General features: G+C 38.1%; 5 protein-coding genes across 8 annotated transcripts; 4 read left to right on the plus strand and 1 right to left on the minus strand.

The window, feature by feature from the left end:
- The first annotated feature begins 494 nt into the window (after positions 1-494).
- Positions 495-3,695, plus strand: LOC125210141 (G-type lectin S-receptor-like serine/threonine-protein kinase SD1-13). The gene is made up of 7 exons (XM_089068552.1): positions 495-1,779; positions 2,107-2,201; positions 2,288-2,475; positions 2,546-2,735; positions 2,797-3,034; positions 3,095-3,209; positions 3,284-3,695. The coding sequence occupies exons 1-7, from the start codon at positions 572-574 to the stop codon at positions 3,587-3,589; spliced, it is 2,340 nt and encodes a 779-aa protein (XP_088924678.1). The 5' UTR covers positions 495-571; the 3' UTR covers positions 3,590-3,695.
- A 671-nt stretch (positions 3,696-4,366) lies between these two features.
- LOC125217098 (G-type lectin S-receptor-like serine/threonine-protein kinase CES101) lies at positions 4,367-7,805 on the plus strand. The gene is made up of 7 exons (XM_048118923.2): positions 4,367-5,832; positions 6,089-6,184; positions 6,272-6,459; positions 6,541-6,751; positions 6,824-7,061; positions 7,132-7,282; positions 7,357-7,805. Exons 1-7 carry the CDS (start codon positions 4,587-4,589, stop codon positions 7,660-7,662), a joined length of 2,436 nt encoding a protein of 811 aa, XP_047974880.1. The 5' UTR covers positions 4,367-4,586; the 3' UTR covers positions 7,663-7,805.
- A 1,873-nt stretch (positions 7,806-9,678) lies between these two features.
- LOC125213991 (uncharacterized) lies at positions 9,679-12,391 on the plus strand. Its single transcript, XM_048114820.2, has 3 exons — positions 9,679-10,221; positions 10,805-11,751; positions 11,829-12,391. The coding sequence occupies exons 1-3, from the start codon at positions 9,917-9,919 to the stop codon at positions 12,179-12,181; spliced, it is 1,605 nt and encodes a 534-aa protein (XP_047970777.1). The 5' UTR covers positions 9,679-9,916; the 3' UTR covers positions 12,182-12,391.
- Positions 12,392-12,523: 132 nt separating this feature from the next.
- Positions 12,524-14,992, minus strand: LOC125213992 (uncharacterized). Its single transcript, XM_048114822.2, has 4 exons — positions 14,677-14,992; positions 13,932-14,044; positions 13,751-13,835; positions 12,524-12,971 (listed from the first exon to the last, which is right to left on the minus strand). The coding sequence occupies exons 1-4, from the start codon at positions 14,887-14,889 to the stop codon at positions 12,882-12,884; spliced, it is 501 nt and encodes a 166-aa protein (XP_047970779.1). The 5' UTR covers positions 14,890-14,992; the 3' UTR covers positions 12,524-12,881.
- A 1,608-nt stretch (positions 14,993-16,600) lies between these two features.
- LOC125213729 (protein TOPLESS-RELATED PROTEIN 2-like) lies at positions 16,601-24,450 on the plus strand. Of its 4 annotated transcripts, none has more exons than XM_048114431.2 (25): positions 16,601-17,434; positions 17,873-18,052; positions 18,145-18,258; positions 18,377-18,535; positions 18,690-18,867; positions 18,954-19,080; positions 19,179-19,282; positions 19,392-19,530; positions 19,703-19,812; positions 19,935-20,004; positions 20,107-20,180; positions 20,264-20,359; positions 20,431-20,526; positions 20,662-20,789; positions 21,378-21,612; positions 21,718-21,885; positions 21,974-22,081; positions 22,174-22,317; positions 22,422-22,532; positions 22,616-22,798; positions 22,875-23,003; positions 23,109-23,204; positions 23,330-23,515; positions 23,585-23,757; positions 24,073-24,450. In XM_048114431.2, exons 1-25 carry the CDS (start codon positions 17,355-17,357, stop codon positions 24,266-24,268), a joined length of 3,384 nt encoding a protein of 1,127 aa, XP_047970388.1. In that variant the 5' UTR covers positions 16,601-17,354; the 3' UTR covers positions 24,269-24,450. The 4 variants fall into 4 exon arrangements, with proteins under 4 accessions (XP_047970388.1, XP_047970386.1, XP_088924057.1 ...); XM_048114429.2 differs by having other exon boundaries at positions 16,602-17,434; positions 19,176-19,282; positions 24,070-24,450; XM_089067931.1 differs by having other exon boundaries at positions 16,602-17,434; positions 19,176-19,282.
- The last annotated feature ends 1,794 nt before the right edge of the window (positions 24,451-26,244 follow it).

Consider the following 26,244-nt stretch of genomic DNA (forward strand, 5'->3'; position numbering starts at 1 on the left):
TTCATACTTCCTCCGCCCCAAGGTATTAGACCAACTTTTCTTTTTGGGATGTCCCAACATATTAGACTCATTTCCTTTTTTAGCAAAAAACATCTATCTTATTTTATTCTCCACCTACTTTTTTCTCTCTTCTCTTCCCTACTTTTTCCCTCTCTCATACTTTACTCTCTCCACTTTAACTATTTAAATATCAATTCCTTAAATCATGTGCCCAAAAGAAGTGAGTCTAATACTCCGGGACGAAGGGAGTACTTTTTTTGGAACGGAAAGAGTATTTCACTTTTTGTGAAAGTAAATAAGGTATATCCTCTTTCATTTACCTTTCCTCGTTGAATATGTTATTGTATAAGAAGCAGCTTGTTTCCTAAAAACTTCTAATGAGATTGATTATTGAGGTCTGTCCCTACTCCTTATCAAACAGAACGAATAGTGGCCTTATAAATGTGAGAAAAAATGAAAATGGGAGGAAGAGAAGATAAAGTCAAGCTTGAAGACATACTAATCTCCATCCCTCCAAATATGCAATTTGTGATGATCACAAAAACACTTATCCTCATCGCTTCCAAACCCAATGACTCCTTCAATTTTGCAGTGGATATGTATGACACTCTGTCTCAGCAACATCAAAGTAGTTTACTCCATCGACACTCTGAAACAAGGAGACAGTCTGAACTCATCATCTCAACTGGATTGCCGCAACGGCCGCTTCACCTTACGCTTCTACACCCCTGCCCCTGAAGCCGATCCACTAGCAAAAAACACTTACATAGCTGTCGTGTTCAAGGAAACTTACAGAGCAGTGTATATTGCCAACCGAGACGACCCGATCTCAAAAGAATCCACTTCCGTGCTGACTCTCGGCACCAGAGGCGACCTCACCATCACCCGCCATGGCGGTCATCCCATCCACGTCTACAACGGCCTATCCCAAACCACTACCAACATAACCGCCACTCTCTTGAATAATGGGAATTTCATAGTTCGCTCAAATGGTACTCAAGTGTTATGGCAGAGCTACGATCACCCCACCGACACTCTTCTCTCAGGAATGAAACTGTCGGCTAACAAAAGGATCACTTCATGGCTCACGCCGTCTAATCCGGCGTCCGGCCCTTTCACTCCGGAGTGGGAGCCGAGCCCAGGCGAGCTAGTCATCAGACGGCGAGGGATGGCCTACTGGAGGAGCGGATACCTCGTGGACTATGACTCCTACTCTTTTAAGAATGTCAAGAATTTCGAGAATTTCTATTTGGGCATTGATCCTTTGAACATCAACTATAACTTAACCAGCGAAGGAGACTACTTCATGTATACAGTGATCTACATCAAATGGTTGACAATGGACGAACGGAAGGCTACTTCAGGGTGGGTGCTGGATGAGGCGGGGAACATAACAGTCATGGACAGGGGTTTCGTCCTGGTTATGGCCAGTGTTTGCTACGGTTACAACTCTGGTATTTATGATTACGACAAAGGGTGTGAGTTGTGGGAGCAGCCAAAGTGCTTGAAACGGCGTCAGGTGGTTGATCTGAGGTCGGGATACTTTACCTATGCCAACAACACACCAGTGCTGATACCTGCCGGCACCAGCGGGCCCCTCAGCCTGAGTGACTGCAGGGACACCTGCTGGAAATGGGATAATTGTGAATGTGTGGGCTATCAAGGAGGAGACGGCTACGGCTGCAGCTATTGGATTGGTAGAGATATGAAGTGGGAGCAGGATCTTTCAGGCAACTCGGAGAAGATATATGTTATTCAATCTTCACCAAAAGGTACCTTGCTATTACCACGTTTTCTGATTCAATGATACAAAATAGTATATTTAGAGCATATTTAGTAGGGTAGATAACTCATTCAGGGATGAAATTCTATGACCAAGTCATTTTTGGTCATAGAATTTCATCCCTAAGCATCTTGGTAGAACGATTTCATGTTTCTATAATTTCATTTTTCTCAGTCTAATGCACATATTGATTGTATGTTGGTATGCAATCAATTCATTTAATTCTCAGTATACTTTTATCATTTTGCCTTGATTAATTTCCTCATTTCTTCGTTCCAACATACACAAACTCTGAATGAGCTAACTTGAAATTTTTGTGACAGCAAAACCAAGTATACAGGAGTAATTTTGGGTTTAATAAGTGCAGTTCTACTGCTTATGTTGGCACTTGTTTCTTTGATCAGGCAAAATCGTAAGGGTGAGCATGCCATGTTTGTATTTCTCTTTTTTATTACTTTGAAATCAATAATCTCAATTCTCATGCTGTATTTGAATGATCATCAGTGAAAAGGAAGAAAAGATTACATGAACTCCTGACATTGGAGGGATATACAGGAAGTTACGAGCTCGAGAATAGAGGAACCAATGGTCATCAACTTCAGCTTTTCACTTATGCATCCATCACATCTGCCACAAACAACTTCTCCTGCAACAACAAACTGGGAGAGGGCGGTTTCGGCCCTGTTTATAAGGTCAGATCATTCATATCTTAGACACCACTATTTGTTCAAAAATCAGTCAATCAACAACATTAATGTACAGGGTAGAACACAAGAAGGCAAAGACATAGCAGTGAAGCTTCTTTCGCGAAAGTCGGGACAAGGCTTGCTTGAGTTCAAAAATGAGCTCATACTCATTTCTGAACTGCAACATGTCAACCTTGTTAAGCTTATAGGATTCTGCATTCACAAAGATGACAAAATGATTATATATGACTACATGCCTAACAAAAGTCTGGATTGTTTTCTCTTCAGTAAAGTTAGCTTTGTGAATACAAATTTGCGCAACTGCAGGTCCATCCGGTAGGGAGCAGTTAGATTGGGAGAAACGGTTCAACATCATCGAGGGGACTGCTCAGGGGCTACTATACCTCCACAAGTACTCCCGCCTCAGAATCATCCATCGTGACATGAAACCAAACAACATACTACTTGATCACAACATGACTCCCAAGATGTCTGATTTTGGCCTTGCAAGAATCTTCAAAGAAGACGCTGGTGAAGTCAACACAAACCGACGTGTTGGGACTTAGTAAGTCACACATGAATACGTGATTATTCATAGCTTACAAATAGAAGTACTGTGGTGCAGTGGTTACATGGCCCCTGAGTATGCAATGCAAGGCATATTCTCAGTCAAATCTGATGTGTATAGTTATGGAGTTTTGGTACTTGATATTGAAGGCCCTTTGAGCATCGTGGAATACGTGAGTTTCGTGTGGTTTCATTATCTCTCATCAATTTATGTCGAACTCTTGGAGACGAACGTGTTAAATTGCAGGCATGGGAGCTGTGGAGAAAAGATGATGCATTGCAACTGATGGATCCAATGTTGAGGGAGTCATGTGTGTTAGAGCAGCTGCGGAAATGCATTCACATTGGGCTTCTGTGTGTTGAGAATTATGCAGTGGATCGACCAAACATTGAAGATGTTTTATTCATGCTCAAAAATGAGACAGCAACTCTGCCTATGCCCAAAAATCCAGCATTTATTACAAGAAATAGTGTGTTTCAAGAAGTGGACAAAACTACACCACAACAGTTATCAGACAATCAAGTCACACTTTCTCAGTTATCAGGAAGATAGAACATAACTGTCCAGTTTTTGATGTTTTACCTCATAAACTATGTAATGAACTCAAAAAAAATTCAGTTACCCTGATTATGTACCATTCAATACGGACATTGTTTAATTTTGGAGGGTTAATTGAATTCATAATCCCTAAATTTTGCCAATTCACCATCTGCCTCTAAAATGAAAAAATAAACCTTGCTTAATCATTTACGAATTATCCGCGTTATGCGTTCTGCATTTAAAACTAGTTTTGCATACAATACAATCAAGTACTATGTTATAATTACCTAAACACATGGAATTCGCATTAAAATATCAACAAATATATCAATACTACCTTATTAGATCATACTTTCCATAAAAATAGTTTTTTTTCATTTCTTTAGTCTGATTGAAGCTGATAGATAATACATAAAAAATCTTAGCCAAGTCAAATCAAGCAATTAATAACAGACCGAAGAAGTATTATTTCTAATATATAGGCTTATTTGACTATAGCAAATAGTCCTGATAAAGCCCCTACCATATTATTTTTAATATATATAGACTTATTTTCTATGTTTGTCTCTATATTTTATTTTTGGGCTAACTTTCTACTAATAAAATTTTAATTATATTTTCTTTTTTTTTTGTATTTTATAAATTGTGGTTTAAAATTAATGTCGTTCTCAAAATCTGTATTTTTATGAGATGGATTGGAGGGTGTATTTGTTCACATTTTCTCTTCTTTCCACACCTATTTGCTTGTTGAAGTTTATGTTTGCCATTCAACGTATAATGAGTAGACGGAACCTAATTAAGAGCTTGTTTCCTAGAAACTTAAAATGAGATGGACATTGAGGAGTGAGGACAATCACACACGGCACTAATCACACATTTATTGGCCTTAAAAATGCCAAAGAAAATGAGAAGGAAAAGGAGATAGAGAAAGCAAGTCAAACTTCCAATCCAATTATCCAAAGTCCAAACCTCACAAAAAAGCACTAATCCTCGTCATTTCCAAACCCCCATGATGAAGACTCCCAACAAAGCTTCATCCTGCAGATCAATTATGGTATGGATATGTATCACACTCTGTCTCAGCATCATCAAACTAGTTTCCTCCACCGACACTCTGAGACAAGGAGACACTCTGAACTCGACGTCTCAACTCGATTCCCGCAACGGCCTCTTCACCTTACGCTTCTACACCCCTGAAGCCGATCTGCTCTCAAACAACACTTACATAGCAGTCGTGTTCAACCGCGGCCAGAACGCTCCTGTTGATCACAAAGCAGTCTGGATTGCCAACCGGGACGACCCTGTCTTTACAAACTCCACTCCCGTGCTGACCCTCGGTACCAGAGGCGACCTCACCATCACCCGCGATGGAGGCGATCCCATCTACATCTACACCGTCCCATCCCAAACCACTACAAATAACATAACCGCCACACTCACGGATACAGGGAATTTCATACTTCTCTCAAATGGTACTCAAGTGCTATGGCAGAGCTATGATCACCCCACAGACACCCTTCTATCAGGAATGAAGCTATCAGCAAACACCAAGATCACTTCATGGCTCACGCCGTCTAATCCCGCGCCCGGCCCTTTCACTCTGGAGTGGGACCCGAATCAAGGCGAGCTGGTCATTAGACGGCGAGGGATGGCCTACTGGAGGAGCGGACGCCTCGTGGACTATGACTCCAACTATTTTAAGAATGTCAAGATATTCGAGAATTTCTATTCGGACATTGATCCTTTTAACTTCAACTATAACTTAACCAGCGAAGGAGACTACTTCATGTATACAGTGATCCAAGTTGAAGGGCTGACGATGGACAGCCGGAAGGTTACTTCAGGGTGGCAGCTTGACGAGGTGGGGAACATAACGACCATCGATGACAGGGGTATCACCTTGGTTATGGCCAGCGTTTGCTATGGTTACAACTCTGGTGATGATTTATACGACAAAGGGTGTGAGTTGTGGGAGCAGCCGAAGTGCTTGAAACAGCATCAGGTGGTTGATCTGAGGTCAGGATACTTTACGCATGCCAACAACACACCAGTGGGTCGAGCATACGACAACAACGCAAACCTTAGCCTGAGTGACTGCAGGGATGCCTGCTGGAAATGGGATGATTGTGAATGCGGGGGCTATCAAGGAGGAGACGGCTACGGCTGCAGCTATTGGATTGGTAGAGATTTGAAGTGGGTACAGGATAATTCAGGCAACTGGGAGAAGAGTTATGTTATTCAATCTTCACCAAAAGGTATCTTGCTATAAGAACGTTTTCTACTTTGGATCGTTAGTTGTTCTGATACTATGATACAAATTATGATTGGAATTTACATAAGCATCTTGGTAGAATGATTTCATGTTGCTATAGTTTCATTTTTTTCAATCTAATACACATATTGATTGTATATGTATGCAATCAATTTATTTAGTTCTCAGTATACCTTTATCATTTTGCCTGGATTAATTTCCTCATTTCTTCGTGACCTAACTTAACATTTTTGTGACAGCAAAAGCGAAGTATATAGGAATAATCCTGGGTGTATTCAGTGCAATTCTACTGCTTATATTGGCACTTGTTCTTTTGATCATGCGAAATCGTAAGGGTGAGCATGGCATGTTTGTATTTCTCTTTTTCATTACATTGAAAGCAATAAATCTCAATTCTCATGCTATATTTGGATGATCATCAGCGAAAAGGGAGGAAGAATTGCAAGAACTCCTCACACTGGAGGGATACACAGGAAGTTACGAGCTCGAGATCAAAGGAGCCAATGGTCATCAGCTTAAGCTTTTCACTTATGCATCCATCATATCTGCCACTAACAACTTCTCCTCCAAAAACAAACTCGGAGAGGGCGGCTTTGGCCCTGTTTATAAGGTCAGGTCATTCATAACTGGGACACCACTACTTGTTTACTTTTTCTTTGTGAATCAGTCAATCAACAACATTAATTTACAGGGCAGAACAAGAGAGGGCCAAGACATAGCAGTGAAGCTTCTTTCGCAAAAGTCAGGACAAGGCTTGCTTGAGTTCAAAAATGAGCTCATACTCATCTCTGAGCTCCAGCATGTCAACCTTGTTAAGCTTATAGGATTTTGCATTCACAAAGATGACAAAATGATTATATATGACTACATGCCTAACAAAAGTCTGGATTGCTTTCTCTTCAGTAAGTCTCCTCATCCAAATTTCAATCACCAAAAAAGTTAGCTTTGTGAATACAAAATTTGCACAAACACAGGTCCGTCCGGGAGGGAGCGGTTAGATTGGGAGAAACGGTTCAACATCATTGAGGGGACTGCTCAAGGTCTTGTTTATCTTCATAAGCACTCTCGCCTCAAAATCATCCATCGTGACATGAAACCAAACAACATTCTACTTGATCAAAACATGACTCCCAAGATCTCTGATTTCGGCCTTGCAAGAATCTTCAAAGAAGACGCTAGTGAAGTCAACACAAATAGACGCGTTGGGACTTAGTAAGTCACACATTCCTTTCGATGCACAATTACATTATAACTAACAAATACCGTATGTAATGTGTCGCAGTGGCTACATGGCCCCCGAGTATGCAATGCAAGGCATATTCTCGGTCAAATCCGATGTGTATAGCTATGGTGTTTTAGTACTTGAGATTGTGAGCGGTAGGAGAAACGGAAGCTTCCATGAGATTGAAGGCCCTTTGAGCATCGTGGAATACGTGAGTTTCGTATGATTTCATTATCTCTCATCAATTTGTGTCGAACTCTTGGAGACGAACGTGTTTAATTGCAGGCGTGGGAGCTGTGGAGGAAAGATGATGCATTGCAACTGATGGATCCAATGTTGAGGGAGTCATGTGTGTTAGAGCAGCTGCAGAAATGCATTCACATTGGGCTTCTGTGTGTTGAAAATCATGCAGTGGATCGACCAAACATTGAAGATGTTTTATTCATGCTCAAAAATGAGACAGCAACTCTGCCAATGCCCAAAAATCCATCATTCATCACAAGAAATAGTGTGTTTCAACAAGTTGATAAAGCTACACCACAGCAGTCATCAGAAAATCAAGTCACACTTTCTCAGATGCAAGGAAGATAGAACCAAGAATAATTTTCCATTTTTTGGTGTATTTTGTTCTTCATCCAAATATTACAATATTATTCCTTTTGTAATATGTCCAAAAAAACTTTCAGTTACCAACATTCTGTACCATTCAATATGGGGTATTTTTTATTTTTTAATTGAATCCCTAATCCCTAATTTTTCCTCTAAAATGAAAAATAAACCTTGCTTCTCCACTTACTTAATTTCGATAATTTAGTTGCTTAGATATAGTTTGATATCATGCATGGTTTATAGGCTATTGATTCAGATATAGATTTATTGAGAGAATCATGATAGTAATTTTTTTTTTCAAATTACTGTCTTAGTATAACTTTAAATACAGTAATTAATTAGGATTCACCAATCAAATTAGAGTTTATATTTATTTTTCAATTTTTATTAGAAATAAAATGGGCCATGGTCTTTTTTCAATGGGTTCTGGCCATTCAGAAAACAGAATAATGTGTTCGACTGTACCACAAAAGTGGTCAACAAATGACCAGATGAAGATATCCATCAAATTAAGTCACAGTCACATAAAAGAAAAAGTAAATCCAATTTTCAACAATCATATCATATGTTTCCCAATGATGAAATTGGTTATAATTTCACTCCAACAATGTTGTCCAAAAGTTAACATCCTCTAACGGCACAAATCATGGAACTATTGGTAAAGTAATGCTTGCTTTAACCTTACCCCACATCACTAATGTCAAATACAGTATTTTTTTTACTCCATGCTTTGATTTATTTATTCTATTTTTATAAGAATTCACCTTCTTTGAACTGATGAAACTAAAAAGTACTACTCCTTAGAATTCAAATAGAAATACACTCCATGATCTTGATGATTGCTAAATTTAAGATAAAGTTGGGAATAAAGAAAAGAAAAAGAAAAGAAAAGAAAATTTTGTTAGGGAAAACATTGCATGGGGCAAAGCACTATCATCAAGTGGAATTTTTTGGTTACCATGTAAACTGTCCCGTTTAATTAAGGCGAATTACCACTTTAGCATGTCTTATTTCAAGCAGAGGAAATGGTTTAAGAATTCAAAGGCCTCTTTCTTCTTCTCACATAGTGTACGCACACAACGTGCTAACAAATAATACTCCACCTCCGTTCATTATGTGAGATATTAAAAAAGTTTAAGTAAGTAAAGCATTGTTAATTATGTGTAAAAGGAATAAAAAATATAATAGTAAAAAAATAAAGTAAAAATATTGAACTTCACTAAAAAATAGTCATATTTATTTTTTCGTCATCCTATTGAGTCATTTACTTTTTTTATCTTGCTATTATTTTCTCTCACATTTTATTATCTCTCAAATTTTTATTACTTCACTTTTTTTTTCCTCCCTCCGTCCGCAAAATATTTTCCATGTTTGACTCGTCACGAGTTTTAAGAAATGTGAAGAAAAGTTAGTAGAAAAATAGTGGATTGTAGGTCCCATATTTATATATTGGGTTTATAATAGAATGTGAGTTTAATGGGTTAGTGGAAAGTGGAGACTATTTACCAAAAATAGAAAAGAAACAAAATGAACAATATTTTGTGGATGGATCGAAATGTCAAAACTGAACAACATTTCACAAACGAGAGGAGTATATTTTTCTATCTTTGATACGGAGTATTATACTCCCTTCACCTAGCCTACGTGGTGGGTGTTCAATTTTAGAATATCATAAGTCATAACCTAAATGAGACATGGCTTATTTTGGAACTAATCTCTCTTTTACTCTTATCTTCTCTATCTTTGCCTATTCTAATTTATATCTTACATTATTTTAAGAAGTGCAGTACTTCTTTGTTTCCCACTTACAGTTTTATTCACTAAAACTATCATTATCTAAATTAATTCCAAAACAGAAACGTTTTGGAGATGGAGTGCATGGAATTACAAAAGTTAAGATAATGTGGCGTTACGTAGAAAATGAAAGTAACATTTATTGTATATAATATGGTGGTAGCTATGACACTAGGGTGGAATAAAGCAAACAACACAAAAGATAGGATTATGTGCCGTTGCCTAATGCCTACTAAAACCAATTCAAATCATAAACCCTCGAAAACACCACAATACCAGCTGTGACGCTACTATGCTACATAGCTATCACTCTCTGCAAATTTCTCCACACCTCTGCCCCTGCCCCTGACCTCCTCCACTCTTATTGCTACTGCCACACTCCACAATTTCAACAAACCCTCTCCTTTCCACCCTCACCACCTCCTGCGCTATATATCTATCCATGGCAGAAATCAGCTCGCACCAAAAGGAAGCAGCCATGGCTACTACCACCCCAGACTCTCACAATGTCGCCGCGCAGGACATGTACAAGCCCGGCGGCGGAGGAGGACTCGAGGACAAACCCTCCAAACCTGAACTTCTCGGCTGGTACATGTACGGACTCTGCTCCTACTTCCTCCACACCGTCCTCATCCCCATCGTCTTCCCGCTCATTATCAGCCAGACCGTCTCAGATCCGCCGGCCCCGCCGCAGGGCTGGGAGAGGAGCTACCAGAATGTCACCTGCAAGCACAGTGAAATGCTACTGTAACTTCTCTACATACTTATCTTCTTTCCAGAGCTGTCAACTTACCAAACCCTAGCCCTAATTTTCTTTTCCTTTCTTCTCAAACTACTCATTTCCCCCCTTTCTTACTCATGTTTTTGCTGCTACACCATGCAATTTGTTGATTTTGTAGATTTTTCTTCGTTTCTAGTTGTTTTACTATTTTTTGAGCATTTTTACCGTCAAAAATTCAAAATACAGCATGAATTAGAACAAGGAACACCAAAATCACCTGAGAATGGAATGTTTTTTTGAAGAAAAACAGCCTAATGTGGCCGTGTAGGCAGCTTAGGCTGGATTTTTGGAGTTAAAGTTGTAAAAATTGTTTTCAAGGATTTGAACTGTTTTAGATCTGTTCATTGCTTCAAAAGACATTGATTAGTTAAATAAAAGCAAACTGCAAAAAGCCCTAGCCATTTAGTTGTGAAATGTTTTCAAACATTTGGAAGCAATTTCTGAAGTTATTAACTATTGAATCATGTTTTGTTTGAAATCTTATGTTTGTAGCTATAGTAACTGGTATTCTGTGTGACTAAAGCTAATAATCTACACGGATAATTGCAGATATGAAGAACTGGTGCACAGGGCAATTAAACTGGGTGGGAAGAATGTATCCCCGCTGGAATGGACTTCGATCTCTTGGTTCATGGGGCTAATTCTTTCAGCGCCTGTATTGGGCATTGTTTCGATCCTCCTTGATTATAGCCACTATCAGCAGCTTATAGCTGGTGCAGCCACCATAATTGGAGCCATCTTCTGCCTCCCAGCCGGCTTTTTCAAGAAGTCGTGGATCTTTCCGCCATACATTGCCATCATCGTGGCAGCAAACACCATTGTTGGTGCAGCTCATGCCCGCCACCTTGGCCTAATGATCCGCGGATTCACAGGCTCCGTCATACCGCAGCAACAGTTTGCAAACAGAAGATCCTTCACCAGCCGGCTGTCCCTCTACTCAACTGCAGCGGGCTGCTTGGGAGCTGCAATCATGTCTTCATTCACATACCACATGTTCAGCCACAAGGACCACTTCACCGCGATGTGGGTTGTTTCCATATTCAGCGGCCTTGTTTGGGGTCTAGGATTGCTCCACATTTTCAGCACAGACAGAGCCACGACAACTTACAACGACGCACCATCACATTCTGCGCCCATAACGCACGTGTTGTCCATCTTCAGATACCCGCATGCTGCAGGGAGTCTTGCTGGAGTTTTCCTATCATCTTTTATGTCAATGTGCATCTTCGGAGCAGCATTGCTTCATGCCATGGGATACAGTTGCTTCCAAACAAAGAACATATTGTTTCTATGGCTAACATATTTCATGGTTCCTATAGCTTCTCTTCCATTGGTACATCCACTTCAGCTAGCCATGAAATTAGATGCGGAGAAGATGCAGCTTCTTGGCTTCATATTGTCTACTTTGGCATCAGGGTTTGGTTTCTATTATAAAGGAGCCATGTGGACTAAAGGCAATCTGTTTTTCTTCGCAGCTGTACAGGGATCTGCCACAGGTGCATACCGATCTTTTTTTGAGTCCCTGCTACTTATGCTAATGTGTTATATGCTGAAAAATGATACACTTTGACAGGTTTCCTGCATGCTTTCGGGAGAGTTCTGTGGTTGGATTGTTCCCCGGCAGGTAAAGAAGGTGCATTTTCTGTGTGGTTTTCATGGGCACGAGCACTAGGAGCTTGTGCAGGATTCGCGGTAGCAACTTCCATACCTGGAAATGTTGGCAGAGCGTTTGGAGCATCATTCTGTGCAGGGCTCGTGGGGATGGTTATTCTGATATTCGGAAATATCAGCAGCTTCAAAGGAGCGAAAGCAGCCGGGCACGTCGTCAAAAGTGGGAAGAACACCCCTGCCCCTGAATTTGTTGCTGATCATTCCAAGACTACTGTTTTATCTGAGGTTCTAGCTAAAGGAAAGGCTGAAGTTTAAAAGGCTGTTTGCCCTTTTCATTTATTTGTCGTTTGCTCTTTTTCTTTCTTCATTTTCTCTTTTTTGATGTACTTGATGAGTTTGGATCTATTTCATATTCTTTTGTAAAAGAGGCGTGGCATGTAAAGTAAACCTGTGTTGCTTCTCCAAATGATGAGGATCAGAAGAAACTTTTTAGGATAACAAGTGTATGAATTGTTGTTTTGTCAACTAATTTAGAGATTTGTAGCCTGTTTCTTTTCAGGAAGTTTTGGGATGTAAATAGAAGTTAGATGTAAGAAAAATCCTAAAATCAAAGATGCATTTGTCATGCCAAAAGTAAAACCTCTGAGATAGAAATCGTTAAAAAACAAACTTTCTTGATCCTGTATAAGAATGCCAGCGAAAGGTACAACCAAAATAAGATCCACATGAAGGTAGCTCTAATGTTGCAAGCACAAAATATACTGCAACCCACCTTACACATCTCAGCGTTTTGAGCAGTTGTCTTGTTAAGGAAAGCACAATTGAACCATCAACCAATTCAAACGAAATGCAGTATTCCGCAAAACTGCAAATCTGGACTAAATCTATCAATCAGTTAGAGGAGCCTTGAAAAACTGACTTACAAGCATCTATGGAAATTATGCGATGAAGTATGCTCTGATGACAAGGGCAGCCTTCTTAGCGACAACGAGGCTACTGCATTGCGAACTTTGCTTCAAGCGCAGAAATTTAGCTTCTTCATTACCTTTGCATAAGCCGCAGGAACAATACCAGGTTGTCTCAGTCGTCGTTTTGACTTCTTAGACTGCCATAACAAACCAAGTAATTTTATTAGTATGTTTTATATTTGAAGAGGTTCCAGTGGAGACATCAAAGGAGAGGAATCAGAGTGGGAGAATGATTTTGGCAGAAAAGGGAAAGGTGAAATCAACGAAAATAAAATGGAACAATACTAGATCAGTTAAAGAAAAAACCTATTTTAAAGAATACTCCACAAACTCATCTAGTACGTAGTTGGTTCTCTGAAGCATTAGTTTCCTTGTTTATGGATAATTCAGTACATGGGTAGTATTTACAACACAAGACCATAGAGCACATTCTAGAGAAAAGACATCTGGAAAAAGAAAAAACCACCAAACTGTACTACAAACCGCATAATTGCTGCTACTATTAAATGATAGGCACCAGAATGTTCAGTACATACTCCATCAAATCCTCTAGCTAAAACTTGTACTGATAATTATAGCTAAACCTTGCATTAAGTATAGCTAAAATTTTTATACACCAAATTAGACTTCTACATGAAATATTATTAAAGAAATTATAGCTAAAACTTCTTTTATATAGTGTGAAACGTACTCAACAGAAACCTTCCAATTCTTCCAAAGTTGAGAAGATCTATGATCATATGATATTTACCAGGTGGCTCTATTAGAGCTAGGATAATCCATGTTTAGGCGGTAAATTACTGGAAAAAGGAAGACGTCTCAAGTAACCTGTTCGACAACTTCCCTATCGGTAATAGCTACTCGTTTTTTTTTCGTATATATATTAAAATATCTATGAGATGCTTAGTACGCAAACCTTTGAGAATGCATTATGCCGCTTCCCCTCCTTCCATCGCCTGATCTGCCCATCATTCATAAGCCTAAATCTTCCTTTATAAGACCTAATAACAAAAAACCATCGCATTATCAGTGTTTCTTTCCCAGATCCAGAAAATTGACGAAATATAGTGCATCTATAGAAGGCATTATATACATACGAGTAGCCTTTGATTTTGACTTTTTTGACTTTGGAAACTACTGGAGTCATTGGCTTCCTACTCTTCAACTTCCTCTTCCTCTGCTTAACAGTGATATGCCGTACTTGGATCAACTAAAAAGATACCATTTCGATACGAGACATGAGAAGATATGAATAAACAAATTCCTATCACAGCAAACATATGTTCAATATATCTAAGTGGTGTCGACAAGATGAAAAATGTATAATTTTAATAGCAAGAAACAAATGGAGAAAACACAACAAATCAAGACCAAAATGACCATAGACGGTGGAGAGTATAATACCGGTACACGCAAAAAGTGTCGGAAACTTGTGAAAATCTCATTTAGATAACAACATTTAAGATTAACAGTTCAAACTGACCCAGAACTCAATCGAGTTGGATGATCTGACATATGGACAGATCCCAACACAAAGTAGCAACCTTTACAGAAAAATTCATCACATTCTACCATTAGGCTGATGATGGAAATAGCAATTAACATTCCTAATTACTTGATATCGATAAACATCCCCCAAAAAATCAATCAAGAATGTTTAACACACACAATGGTATTGGTGGAGGGTGGGGGAGCAATGTAATCTAAAATGCGCAAGCATCTTCAGATATTCTGATAAGGAAATAACCCAACATCAAGAATAAAAGCCAGCTTTCAACCACCAGGAACACATATACAAGAAAACAACAAAAAAAGGAGCGAGGGCTAAGATGAGACACTTACAGAGAGAGGCGAGTGTGTGATAGGAGAGGGAAAGGTGGAGGCGCTGATGTGGGAGGTAAAATTGGGTGCAATTAGAGAACGAGTGGCGATTGGGGGTTTGTGGAATAAACTGGGACAAGTGTGGAGGAGACGAGCGGCGGCGGGAGGGCGGAGGTGGGTAGAGGAAGCAAAGGATGCCAAAGAGCGGAGCCTCCAGCACCATCTCTGCATCATCTCTATGTTCTTTTTCCAAATGGGGGGATTCAGTAATCAGTAGAGACTAGTAATTGGAATTGGTGGAAAGGACTACTATTCCTATTTATGATCATTTGCGGTGCGATTTGGAAATATGTGACAGGAATCATAATTTCTCAAACTTATAAATACTCCCTCCGTTCTAGTTTGGGAGTCACATTTTACCATAAAAGTCCGTCTCAGTTTTAGAGTCACATTTAGAATTTTCCATATTTGGTCATACAATTTTACTCCATTGTTCATCAAAATTACATCAAAATGTCATTATCTACATTAAAATAAACCAAAACAAAAATAAAAAATCAAAAAGTCAAAAAGAGACCCACCTTCAACCAACTCACTTCATTTATTACACACTCCATCATCTCACTTCATTTATTAACTTCTAATGGTAGGAATGATGCATTTCAGTTTTGCATCTAGACGTGTTTCAATTTCGTGTCGTTATAAGATGCTAAAATGGTGAGTATGGTGAATTTAAGTTTCTAGCAAATGTGGTGGTTCGAGTCCCTTTAAAGTATCATTTTCAAAACAAGAAATAAGTTTTCTTTTCCCTGTTAATAGGAGTATATTTATCAAATTAAGTTTCCATTAATTGTGGTGGCTTGGGTTCTCAATTGTGAATGTGGTGGACTTAGTTTCTAGTACTATTGATTATGATTGGGTTGGATTCAAATCCCCTTAATATCATTTCTCTAAGTTATCTTTTAATGTAATTAAAATCAAATAACACAAAAATGAATTTTTAATAAAAAAATAATTTTTAATATACTTAGGAAACAATTAACACAAAAAGTGGTACTTATATAGGAATTGAACTCAGATCCATTAATTAATAAGATCTTAAGTCCGTTCATTATACTCCCTCCGTTCCATAGTAATAGAGACATTTCATTTTGCGCACTCATTTTGGAAAAATAATAATAAATAGTTAAAGTGGAGAAAAAAATAGAGTATGAAAGAGAATATTGTAGATAAGACTCTTCTCTACATTATTCTCTCTCTTACTTTACTCTCTCACCACTTTAACTATTTAATATCATTTTATCAAAATGAGTGCAGAAAATAAAATGCCTCTATTACTGTGGAACGGAGGGAGTATCACTTTAGCAATTAAACATTTTATAATTATAGTGACAGGTCTTTACTGCATGTCTTCTTTAAAGATGCGAAAGTAGGTTTGTGTTAAAATGACAACCCTCTTAAAATGACATTGTGATACTACTTATACATCAATATTATAAACAATATACAACAATATTCAACACGCTGACGTATAAGTAGTGTATGCAATTCATTTGCCATTTTCAAACAAAGTATCAACAATGGAATAAATATAACAAAAAAACAATATCAACGAATAGAAATTTGATTTTATCACATGACCAATTGGCAAACTCCCTTTTCTCCCAATACAATAAAAAAGAGAAGGAAATTGAAGAAGTAAAAAAAAAATAAAGTGAGTCGTTTTTCCCAAACAAAAGTAGCATGAAAATTAACAAGAAGACAAAATCTATCCACAATCAGACAAATCTCTGAAACTTGAAAATCTCATTTATTGTAATTAGCAGAATTTAAGGTTAAAAAAAAACTCTAATCAGTACTAATATTATGCTGTGGGCCTGTCGTAATCTTGGAAGGCATAAATTTAGTGGGCGCATGCCCTTAATTCATCGTCATATATAAACAAGCGGCTGCTGTTTTAGAGAGAGAAACGTGAACAAGAATTATCCGTACACATATATAGATGTAGACGTAGTAGTCCAAAGGAGGAATGTGGAAGCTGCGGTAGTGTATCTACGACAAAGAGAAAAGACAGTAGAAAGAAAAGAAAAGAAAAGGAGGCTTCTTTACCTCGCTGAGAAATCAAAACCCTACCTTGTGGAGCCACTGGGATTGAATCTAATTTCTTTCCTTTTACTTTTCCTTTTTCTAATGAGAATTATGCTTTAGATCTATTAGCACTTATATTTTCCATTAGTTTTTGTGGGTTGTGACTTATCAGTAATATTTTCTGAGAAATGATGAATTTTGGATAGGGGAAGGCTATTTTTGAAGCAAGTTTGAATATTTGATTCTGGGGTGTTTCCAAGTTTCCCTTTTTTTCAGTTTTGTTGGTATGTAGAAATTGATATTCTTGCTTCAAATGTGCTAGTGGTTAATGCTGAAGTGTATGTTGGAAGAATGTTTAGGCACACAATGTGATTTGAGTTGTGTTATTCTTTTTTGATTGAAGTAGCTAAGGTGTTCTAGAATTGAATGGTTTGGCATTTGGTGAATCACGTTTCTGAACGGAATGTTGTGTGTCTCTGAGAAGAAAGGGGTGCGTAGTTTATCGGGAAGTTGGTAAGGTAGTCGAGGTGCTTGTTTTCTGACAATATATGTGATCTAACCACCATTGGAGATTTGCGCTGGAGTGGTTGGGCGTGCCCGGGACTGTCACGATGTCCTCTTTGAGTCGAGAACTGGTGTTCTTGATACTGCAGTTCTTAGATGAAGAGAAGTTCAAGGAGACTGTACATAAGTAAGTTCATTTTTTGGGGGTGTTAAAGCCATTGTTATAAGCAGTGTTGGTTTTATCTGGCTCATGGTTGATTAAGCATTTCGTAAAACTATTCACTTAGGGAAAATAAAGCATTTCTTCATCGATAAGCTTCAGTGTAAACTCTGTTATAGCCATTTCTGTACATTCAGTGTACTTTACGGATAGAGGAATACATAGAGTTGAACATACTAAAGTAAGATTAAAAAATTTCGTTGAAATGGTTCATTTAGAATTATTTCGAAAAGCTAGCAATATATATGATGAGAAAGGTTTTTACTCATTTTAGCATATATGGCACACAGCAGCTTCATCGGAGCAGGCTGCTGCCCAGAAGCATGTGGCATCATTTCTGTGAAAAGTCAGTTGAGTTTTATGGTATGATAATTTATAATAAGTCTTGGGACTGTATTGTTTTAGGTTGGAACAAGAATCTGGCTTCTTCTTCAATATGAAGCACTTTGAGGAGAGTGTCCAAGCAGGTGAATGGGATGAGGTTGAACGTTACTTAAGTGGATTTACGAAGGTTGAGGATAACCGATATTCGATGAAAATTTTCTTTGAGATTAGAAAGCAAAAATATCTTGAAGCTCTTGATAGGTACAACTTCTTCAGACTTATGATGCATTGCTTTATTATTTTGTGCATTTAATTAATGATCCCTTTCTGCCAATTGTCCCCAAAACTTTCAGAGACGACCGGCCTAAAGCAGTTGAGATCCTCGTGAAGGATCTCAAGGTGTTTGCCTCTTTTAACGAAGATCTTTTCAAAGAGATAACTCAGCTTTTGACTCTTGACAATTTTAGGTAAGTTGAGTTTCATCCATATGTAGTTCTCAACCTCATTGCACAAATTTTTATTTGTTTTTTTTTTTAATTTCAAGTTTTCAACCTTTTGGTATGATGAATGTTTACATCTTTCTAGGCAGAATGAACAGCTCTCCAAGTATGGGGACACAAGGTCTGCGCGGAACATTATGCTAGTTGAACTTAAAAAGCTTATAGAGGCAAATCCGTTGTTCCGCGACAAGCTCACATTGCCTGCATTCAAGGCTTCAAGATTAAGAACTCTAATTAATCAAAGGTATGGACTAGCTTTGACATGTAGAATATTCATCTGCAATACATCTTGATAGACTATGTTGTGTTGCTTTTGCTTCTTGCACACTTGGTTTGATTATATTAGACTCTTTAAACATATTGGTACTGATCGTGCCAAGTCTATCTGCCATTTTCAGTCTTAACTGGCAGCATCAGCTTTGTAAGAATCCACGCCCCAATCCAGATATCAAAACTCTGTTTACTGATCATTCTTGTGCTTCGAGTAATGGCACACGAGGGCCACCTACTAATAATGTTCCTCTTGCTGGATCGGTCCCCAAACCTGGTCTCTTTCATCCTCTTGGGGGTCATGGTGTGAGTAGAATGATTGCCGTTGATATTATATTAGGACTTAATGCACATCCCTTGCATTCTAACTTTTAAAAAAATTTGTTTTGAAGCCTTTCCAGCCAGTTGTCTCTCCTCCTCCAAGCGCTATTGCAGGTTGGATGTCAAGTCCTAACCCATCTATACCTCATGCAGTTGTTGCTGCAGCTTCACCTGGTCTCATTCAGGCATCTAGTTCTGGTCAGTAGTTTAAAATTTCTATGTAACATGGTTAGAGATGGACTTTGTTAAAAATGATGTCATGATCAGATAAGATTTCCCCTTATGATTCTCAGCAGCATTTCTGAAACATCCAAGAACTCCTGGTGGTCCTGGTATGGAATACCAGACTGCTGACTCAGAGCATTTGTTGAAACGTCTTCGAGCTGGACATCCTGATGAGGTGCTAGAAAATATAACTGTTGTTCTATTATTTTGACTTTCCCCTTTAAACATACTAAAATACTTGGTTGACCTATCTCCATGTTTTGACACACTGCTGATTTTACTAGGTTTCATTTTCTGGTTCTACTCATCTGCCTAATATCTATTCGCCAGATGACCTTCCCAAAACAGTTGTGCGAAGTCTCAATCAAGGGTCAAATGTGATGAGCATGGACTTCCATCCACTACAACAAACAGTTCTTTTAGGTTAGCCATTGTTCATTGCGCTCTTTCGTTGTGCTCCTCAATTCTTAATTTTCTCATTGAAGATTTTTACCTCTTATATTCGTAGATTCTTCCACGATGGCATGAAATGCTATTAGTAGAATATTGATTTTCAATTGCTCGAGTATGCAACTGACTGCAATCTTCATTGTAGTTGGAACAAATGTTGGTGATATTAGCATATGGGAAGTTGGTTCTCGTGAACGGTTAGCTCTTAAAACATTTAAGGTTTGGGACATATCAGCTTGTTCAATGCCCTTTCAAGTGAGTGCTAATACTTGGATAATGTGCTTAGGTTTCATGATTGAAAGTTGTCCTTTATTTTCTGAGCTCAAGTTTTCCTTGTTTCTTAAAGAGTCACTAATTAATTCCACTGACTTATTCAGACAACCTTGGTTAAAGATGCCACCATATCTGTCAACAGATGTGCTTGGGGCCCGGATGGATCTATACTTGGTACAGTAAATTGTCGTGTAAACAGATCACAATTATTTTTGCGAATATGTTAAAATCTAGTACTGCAGTTGATGATATTTCTCGTAATAAATTTTGGTTAAGGTGTTGCCTTCTCCAAGCATATTGTTCAGATATATACATATAATCCTGCCGGAGAATTAGGACAACATTTAGAAGTGAGCATTTTTTGAAGCATTTCCTTATTTAAGATTATCTTATGTAGTAGTATCAAGTACTAATGACTCATTCAATCTTGTAGATTGATGCTCATGTAGGCGGTGTTAACGACATTGCCTTTGCTCATCCAAATAAACAGCTTTGCGTTGTTACATGTGGAGATGACAAGACAATTAAGGTATTTAAATTTGACTTTCAAAGCCTTGCAACATGAGACTCGAAGGTTTTACTTGGTAAGTTGTGTCACAGGTATGGGATGCTGTTTCTGGGCGTACACAGTATACATTTGAAGGTCATGAAGCTCCTGTTTACTCTGTTTGTCCACATTATAAAGAAAATATTCAGGTAGATGATTACAGTTTACTTCTTTTTATGTTCCTGAGAAATCTCTCATTGAATCCCGAGTCCTCAAAAATCTCTATTGGTGTCTGTTGATATATAATACAAAAAATAAAAAAAACTAATCCTATTTTTCTGCAGTTTATATTCTCTACAGCAATTGATGGAAAAATAAAGGCATGGCTATATGATTCCTTGGGATCAAGAGTAGATTATGATGCCCCTGGACTTTGGTGCACAACGATGGCATATAGTGCTGATGGAACAAGGTGTGTATTCCCTTATTGTCTTTGCCCCAAAAATGTGATTGTGATTGATAAATTTTAGCATATAGGTGCACTACACTTTTGTTTGTTCTGAAAGAGTAAGAAGAAATATTAATATTGCCAATGTTCTGATACTTGAGAATGAGAATATAATAATATCACAGTGTTGGAATTAGCCGAAAATGAGATCATATAAGAGCTATCTTAGTGGACTTAAATTGCAGCGACACAAGCCGTCAAGAGTATATGAAGGACTTATTTCCAACTTAGTTTTCTGTGAGGTTGGAAGCATGATTGATTAGGTTTTCAAGTCTTTTGTGTTAAATAACAGACTGGTGGTCTTTTTTCTAAGAGACTGAGTCAATTTTTGTGATTTATTAGAAACTAGGTGTTGTAGAAATGTTGACAGGGAACACTAAATTAAAAGCAAAACCTATTTTTTGGTTGAGATTTATGTCTCAATTTCTGCACTTAGACTTGCCCGAGTAAATTCCCGTTTTGTTCACTTAGACAGAGAACATATCCTTTTGTCTCAGGCTAAATTGATATTATTGCTATTTATTTATTTGTTTATTGGGACATTCCTTCCAGACTCTTCTCTTGTGGAACTAGCAAAGAAGGTGAATCTCACCTAGTTGAGTGGAATGAAAGCGAAGGTGCGATCAAGAGAACGTACTCTGGTTTTCGGAAACGTTCTTTAGGAGTTGTGCAGTTTGACACTACAAGGAACCATTTCTTAGCCGCTGGTGATGAGTTTCAGATAAAGTTCTGGGATATGGATAATACCAACATGCTTACTTATACAGACGGTGATGGCGGACTTCCTGTTAGTATTTATGATACGAGTCCTGCATGGCTTTGAGTTGTTGTTGTGTGGTACATCCGTACATTAAGTGATCAGAAAGTTTTCCTTTTGTAATGCTTTCTTTAGGCCAGCCCTAGATTACGATTTAACAAGGAAGGCTCGTTGCTTGCTGTTACAACGAGTGACAATGGAATTAAGATATTGGCCAATATTGATGGACAGCGCATGTTGAGAATGCTGGAGACCAGAGCACTTGATGGCGCTCGTGGTTATGCTGAAGCAGTTAATGCCAAAGTAATTATTTTCTTTTATTATTAGTGTTTTATCCATTTTTCTTTTTATACGTGGTTCCAATTTCTCCTATGCTACTTTATCTCTACAGCCTGCAATTGCTGGTGCATTAGGTCCCATTGCTAATGTTTCAGCCTCTGCATCCCATGTCGTTGAAAAAACTGACCGAATCCCTCAGCCAATGTCGCTTGGCAATCTAGTAATGTTCTGTTCAAAATTTATTCACTTTTTAAAAATTGTCAAAGTAGGCGGTTTTACAATTTTGATCATGGACTTATTTGCATGAGACAGGCCACTTTGGACGGCAGCAGAACTGCAGACGTGAAACCAAGGATTGATACTACAGAAAAAATTAAAAGCTGGAAGTTTGCAGATATCACTGATTCATCTCAACTCAAGACTCTGAAGTTGCCCGATTCTCTCACAGCTAGCAAAGTATGATCTTTGATACCATGATACCGCATACCTTATCAGCCTGTGTTTCTTTCTTTTCGCATCCTCCTTTATGCATGTTTCCAATAACCAGTGTAATATCGTAGATTGTACGCCTGCTATACACAAATTCTGGTTTAGCTGTACTTGCATTGGCTTCAAACGCTGTCCATAAGCTGTGGAAGTGGCAGCGCAATGACCGGAATCCCACTGGCAAGGTTTAACTTCAGTTTCCAATTTCGTTGTGAGATGATGTCAATCATGTTCGTCTTGATCTGAATTCTTTGATATGTATTTTCAGTCTTCTGCCACCATTGTGCCACAGCTGTGGCAGCCTACTAATGGGGCTCTCATGTCTAACGATGTAAATGATGCCAAACCAGCTGATGACTCTGTTGCATGCATCGCCTTATCCAAAAATGATTCCTATGTGATGTCTGCTTCAGGGGGAAAGGTCTCATTGTTCAACATGATGACTTTCAAGGTTCGTTAGCATCTTACAAGAAATTCATTGAACCGTTTCCATTGATTTACTAATATCGTCCAGTTTCGTTTTTCAGGTCATGACAACGTTCATGCCACCGCCTCCTGCAGCAACTTATTTGGCTTTTCATCCCCAGGACAACAATATAATCGCTATTGGGATGGAAGACTCGACAGTTCAAATTTACAATGTTAGGGTTGATGAGGTAAACTCTTCTACCTTTGAAGAAGAGCTCCTTTTGAATGTGCTCTCTCTGATTCATTTGGATGGTGTTGTTGGTTTAACCCTTTCTTTGTCCGATTTGCAATAGGTTAAAACCAAGCTCAAGGGTCACCAGAAACGGATCTCAGGGCTTGCATTTTCACAAAGTTTGAACGTATTGGTGTCATCAGGAGCTGATGCACAGGCACGTTTCGCTGGATAAAGATCTCTTTTACGTATTTGAGCATGTTTCGCGATCAAAAGCCTTCCTTGATTTTGGTTATATTATCTGAGAAATAACGACTATACGCCTTTCTATGGTGAATGCAGCTGTGTGTGTGGATTATTGACGGATGGGAGAAGAAGATGGCACGGACTATCCAGGCACCTCCGGGCCACCAAACTCCCCTGGTTGGAGAAACCAAAGTCCAGTTCCATAACAACCAAACTCACCTGCTGGTTGTTCATGAGAGCCAAATAGCAGTTTACGATGCTCAACTTGAATGTTTACGCGCAGTGAGTTTCCAAAGCTTGAATCCAAAGCTTTCACATATTTATGTGTTTTGATCATCGTAATTCTTGCAGTGGTATCCGAGGGATTCGCTGTCGGCCCCTGTTTCAAGTGGTATCTACTCATGCGATGGTCTGTTGGTATTTGCCGGATTTTGTGATGGCGCTGTTGGAATCTTTGATGCCGAGAGCCTAAGCCTTCGTTGTAGGATAGCACCATCCGCTTACATACCAGCCTCAGTGTCCAGGTACGCAGCTTGAAGAAGAAGCTGATGATGTTATACTACCTCCGTCCTTTAAAAATAGAAATTATAGAAAAAATTATTGAAATATTGTTAGGGGAGAATGAGTCCCACTTCATTAAAGAGGAAAACTTTCCTAAATAGAAAGGGCATAATTTATAGGTATAGACAAAAATGGAAATAGTTGTTTTTAAATTTAAAGGGACAGACAAAAATGGAAATAGTTGCTATTTTTAAATGACGGAGGTAGTACTATAAATAGGAAAGGGAAACCATGATTAGAACATTCGAGCTAGAACACGTGTTGTGCTTGTGCAGCAGTGGCAACACGTTCCCCGTGGTTATTGCAGCGCATCCGTCGGATGGCAGTCAATTTGGGCTTGGCATGAGCGACGGGGCAGTTCATGTGATCGAGCCCTGTGATGTGGACACAAAATGGGGCGGCGGAAAGACGACGACGTCTCAAGAGAACGGGATCCCGTCGAGCAGTCAGCCGTCGGAAACTCCATCGAGGTGACTGACATTTTGGAGAAAAAGCAATACGGATAGTTTTAAGGCTCTAATGTAAGGTGAGGAGAATTGAGGGATGATTCTGTACATTGTTGTTTAACCACTGGCACCATCACATATTTCTCACATGTTTTAGCCTAAACATATGATAGTTTACCATTTTGGTTATAGGACATTATTTTGGTAGCTTCTACTTCTAATCATTACAAATCAATCTAAACAAAAAAGTGACGTTAAAATTTATCTTTTGACCCAATTAGTGAATTAAGATGGTCTTTATATTTTCTGTTAAATTGATTCTCAAAATTAAAATTGGATTGCAATATGGAACGTGATTTCCACCAATTTTTTATAATATTATAAAAAATTGGTGGAAATTAAAATTGGATTGCAACAGTGACGAAGCCACTATGGCCTATGGGGCCTGGGAGGCCACTGGGCCCCTCAGCTAATGACATTATTAGTATATACTAGTAATGCATAATTTGTGACTAGCGCAGTTGGTTTCAGCAAAGGGCTGTGGCCCTGCTTACTCGAGTCCGATCCCTGCTGCCCCCAATCCCTATTCCTTTATCCTTTGTTTAATTTTCTTACTACATTTTATGCTCCCAAAACCCAAATTCGATTCCAGCTTTGGCCTAAAAATCAATTTTTTTCTTGTTTTGTTTTCTTACTCTTTTATGTCCAAGAGTTTATTTTATGTTCCTACATTTCAATTCATTCAACCTACAAATCAATTTTTTTTTTCTTACACTTTTACTTCTAAGAATTTATTTTATTGTAGTATTTTCTTATATTTCTAAGTTTCCAAGTTCAAATCCTTCCGCCTTATTTTATTTTCTTACACTTTTATGTCCAATAATTTTACTCCCACTGCTATTTTATTTGCATATATCTGAACTTTAGTCTTATACTTAATTACTTGCATCTTATTTTTTAAGGATAACAGACGTATAAATTTCTACTAGTTTCTATTATGCATTTTTCTAATTTTTGTTTTCTCTCATTATTCATCTATTATATCTTTTGCAATTTTTCATTGCTCATGTTACAAAAATTTCGACGATTCCGACACAAAAAATATCTAAACTTCGGATCCCCTAATAAAATTTTTTTGGCTTCGTCACTTGATTGCAGTATGGTACTTAATATATTCAGGATCGATTTTTAAGTGACTAATTGAGTCAAAACTTAGTTGATTGTTAATTTCCACCAATTTTTTATAATATTTTAAATCAAAACTATACGGAACTTAGATAATTTAATATTTTTTTAATTCCACTCCCAATGTATGCTGTTAATCAAATTAAATTAAAACTTTTATTAGTTAACATTTGGCCAAAATATTTGCCATTTTTTTCAGAAATGGACATCCTCATATCAAGGCACAATTGGGGGTATTTTCCCTTTCAAAAAAAAAACAGAAAAAGAAATTATACTTAATAGACTCTATTGGAGGGTACTAATTAATTTGACATTTATAAGCATTTGACATTTTTACCTCTAGGGCCTGTTCATTTTACTAGATATGGATTTGTGAGAATAAAATCTAATCCAGATTTAGCATTGTTCAATTATGATAATTAATGAAGGTTTAGGGTGTTCATTTTTTCCGAAATTGATCAAGAAATGGTCTGCATGAATTTATTAATATATTCCCACATGGGTAGTGTGACCATAATACCACCGCTTTTTCTATGTTTTCAGAGAATTCAAAGGGTACATTAGTCAATTTAACTCTATTTCTTGGCTCAAGCTTCAATGCAGATTTGTAAACCACGGTGTGGAACAGATTTGATTTAAGGGTATTACACAGCCCAACGGTGCGGGCCTTCCAATTCTGATCAGGCTCTCCAGATATATTCAATGAAACATGAACATCATTTAACAGTTAGAAATCACCCTATTTCTCATCATTTCTAGGAACTTGAACACGCCCCTAGTATTATTAAGTACTAACAGTTAGAATAAGACCAGCATTAT

The sequence above is a fragment of the Salvia hispanica genome, chromosome 3 (genome assembly GCF_029641045.1).
Source record: "Salvia hispanica isolate PSC_SH4W2 chromosome 3, Shi_PSC_v1, whole genome shotgun sequence".
Classification (NCBI taxonomy): Eukaryota; Viridiplantae; Streptophyta; class Magnoliopsida; order Lamiales; family Lamiaceae; genus Salvia; species Salvia hispanica.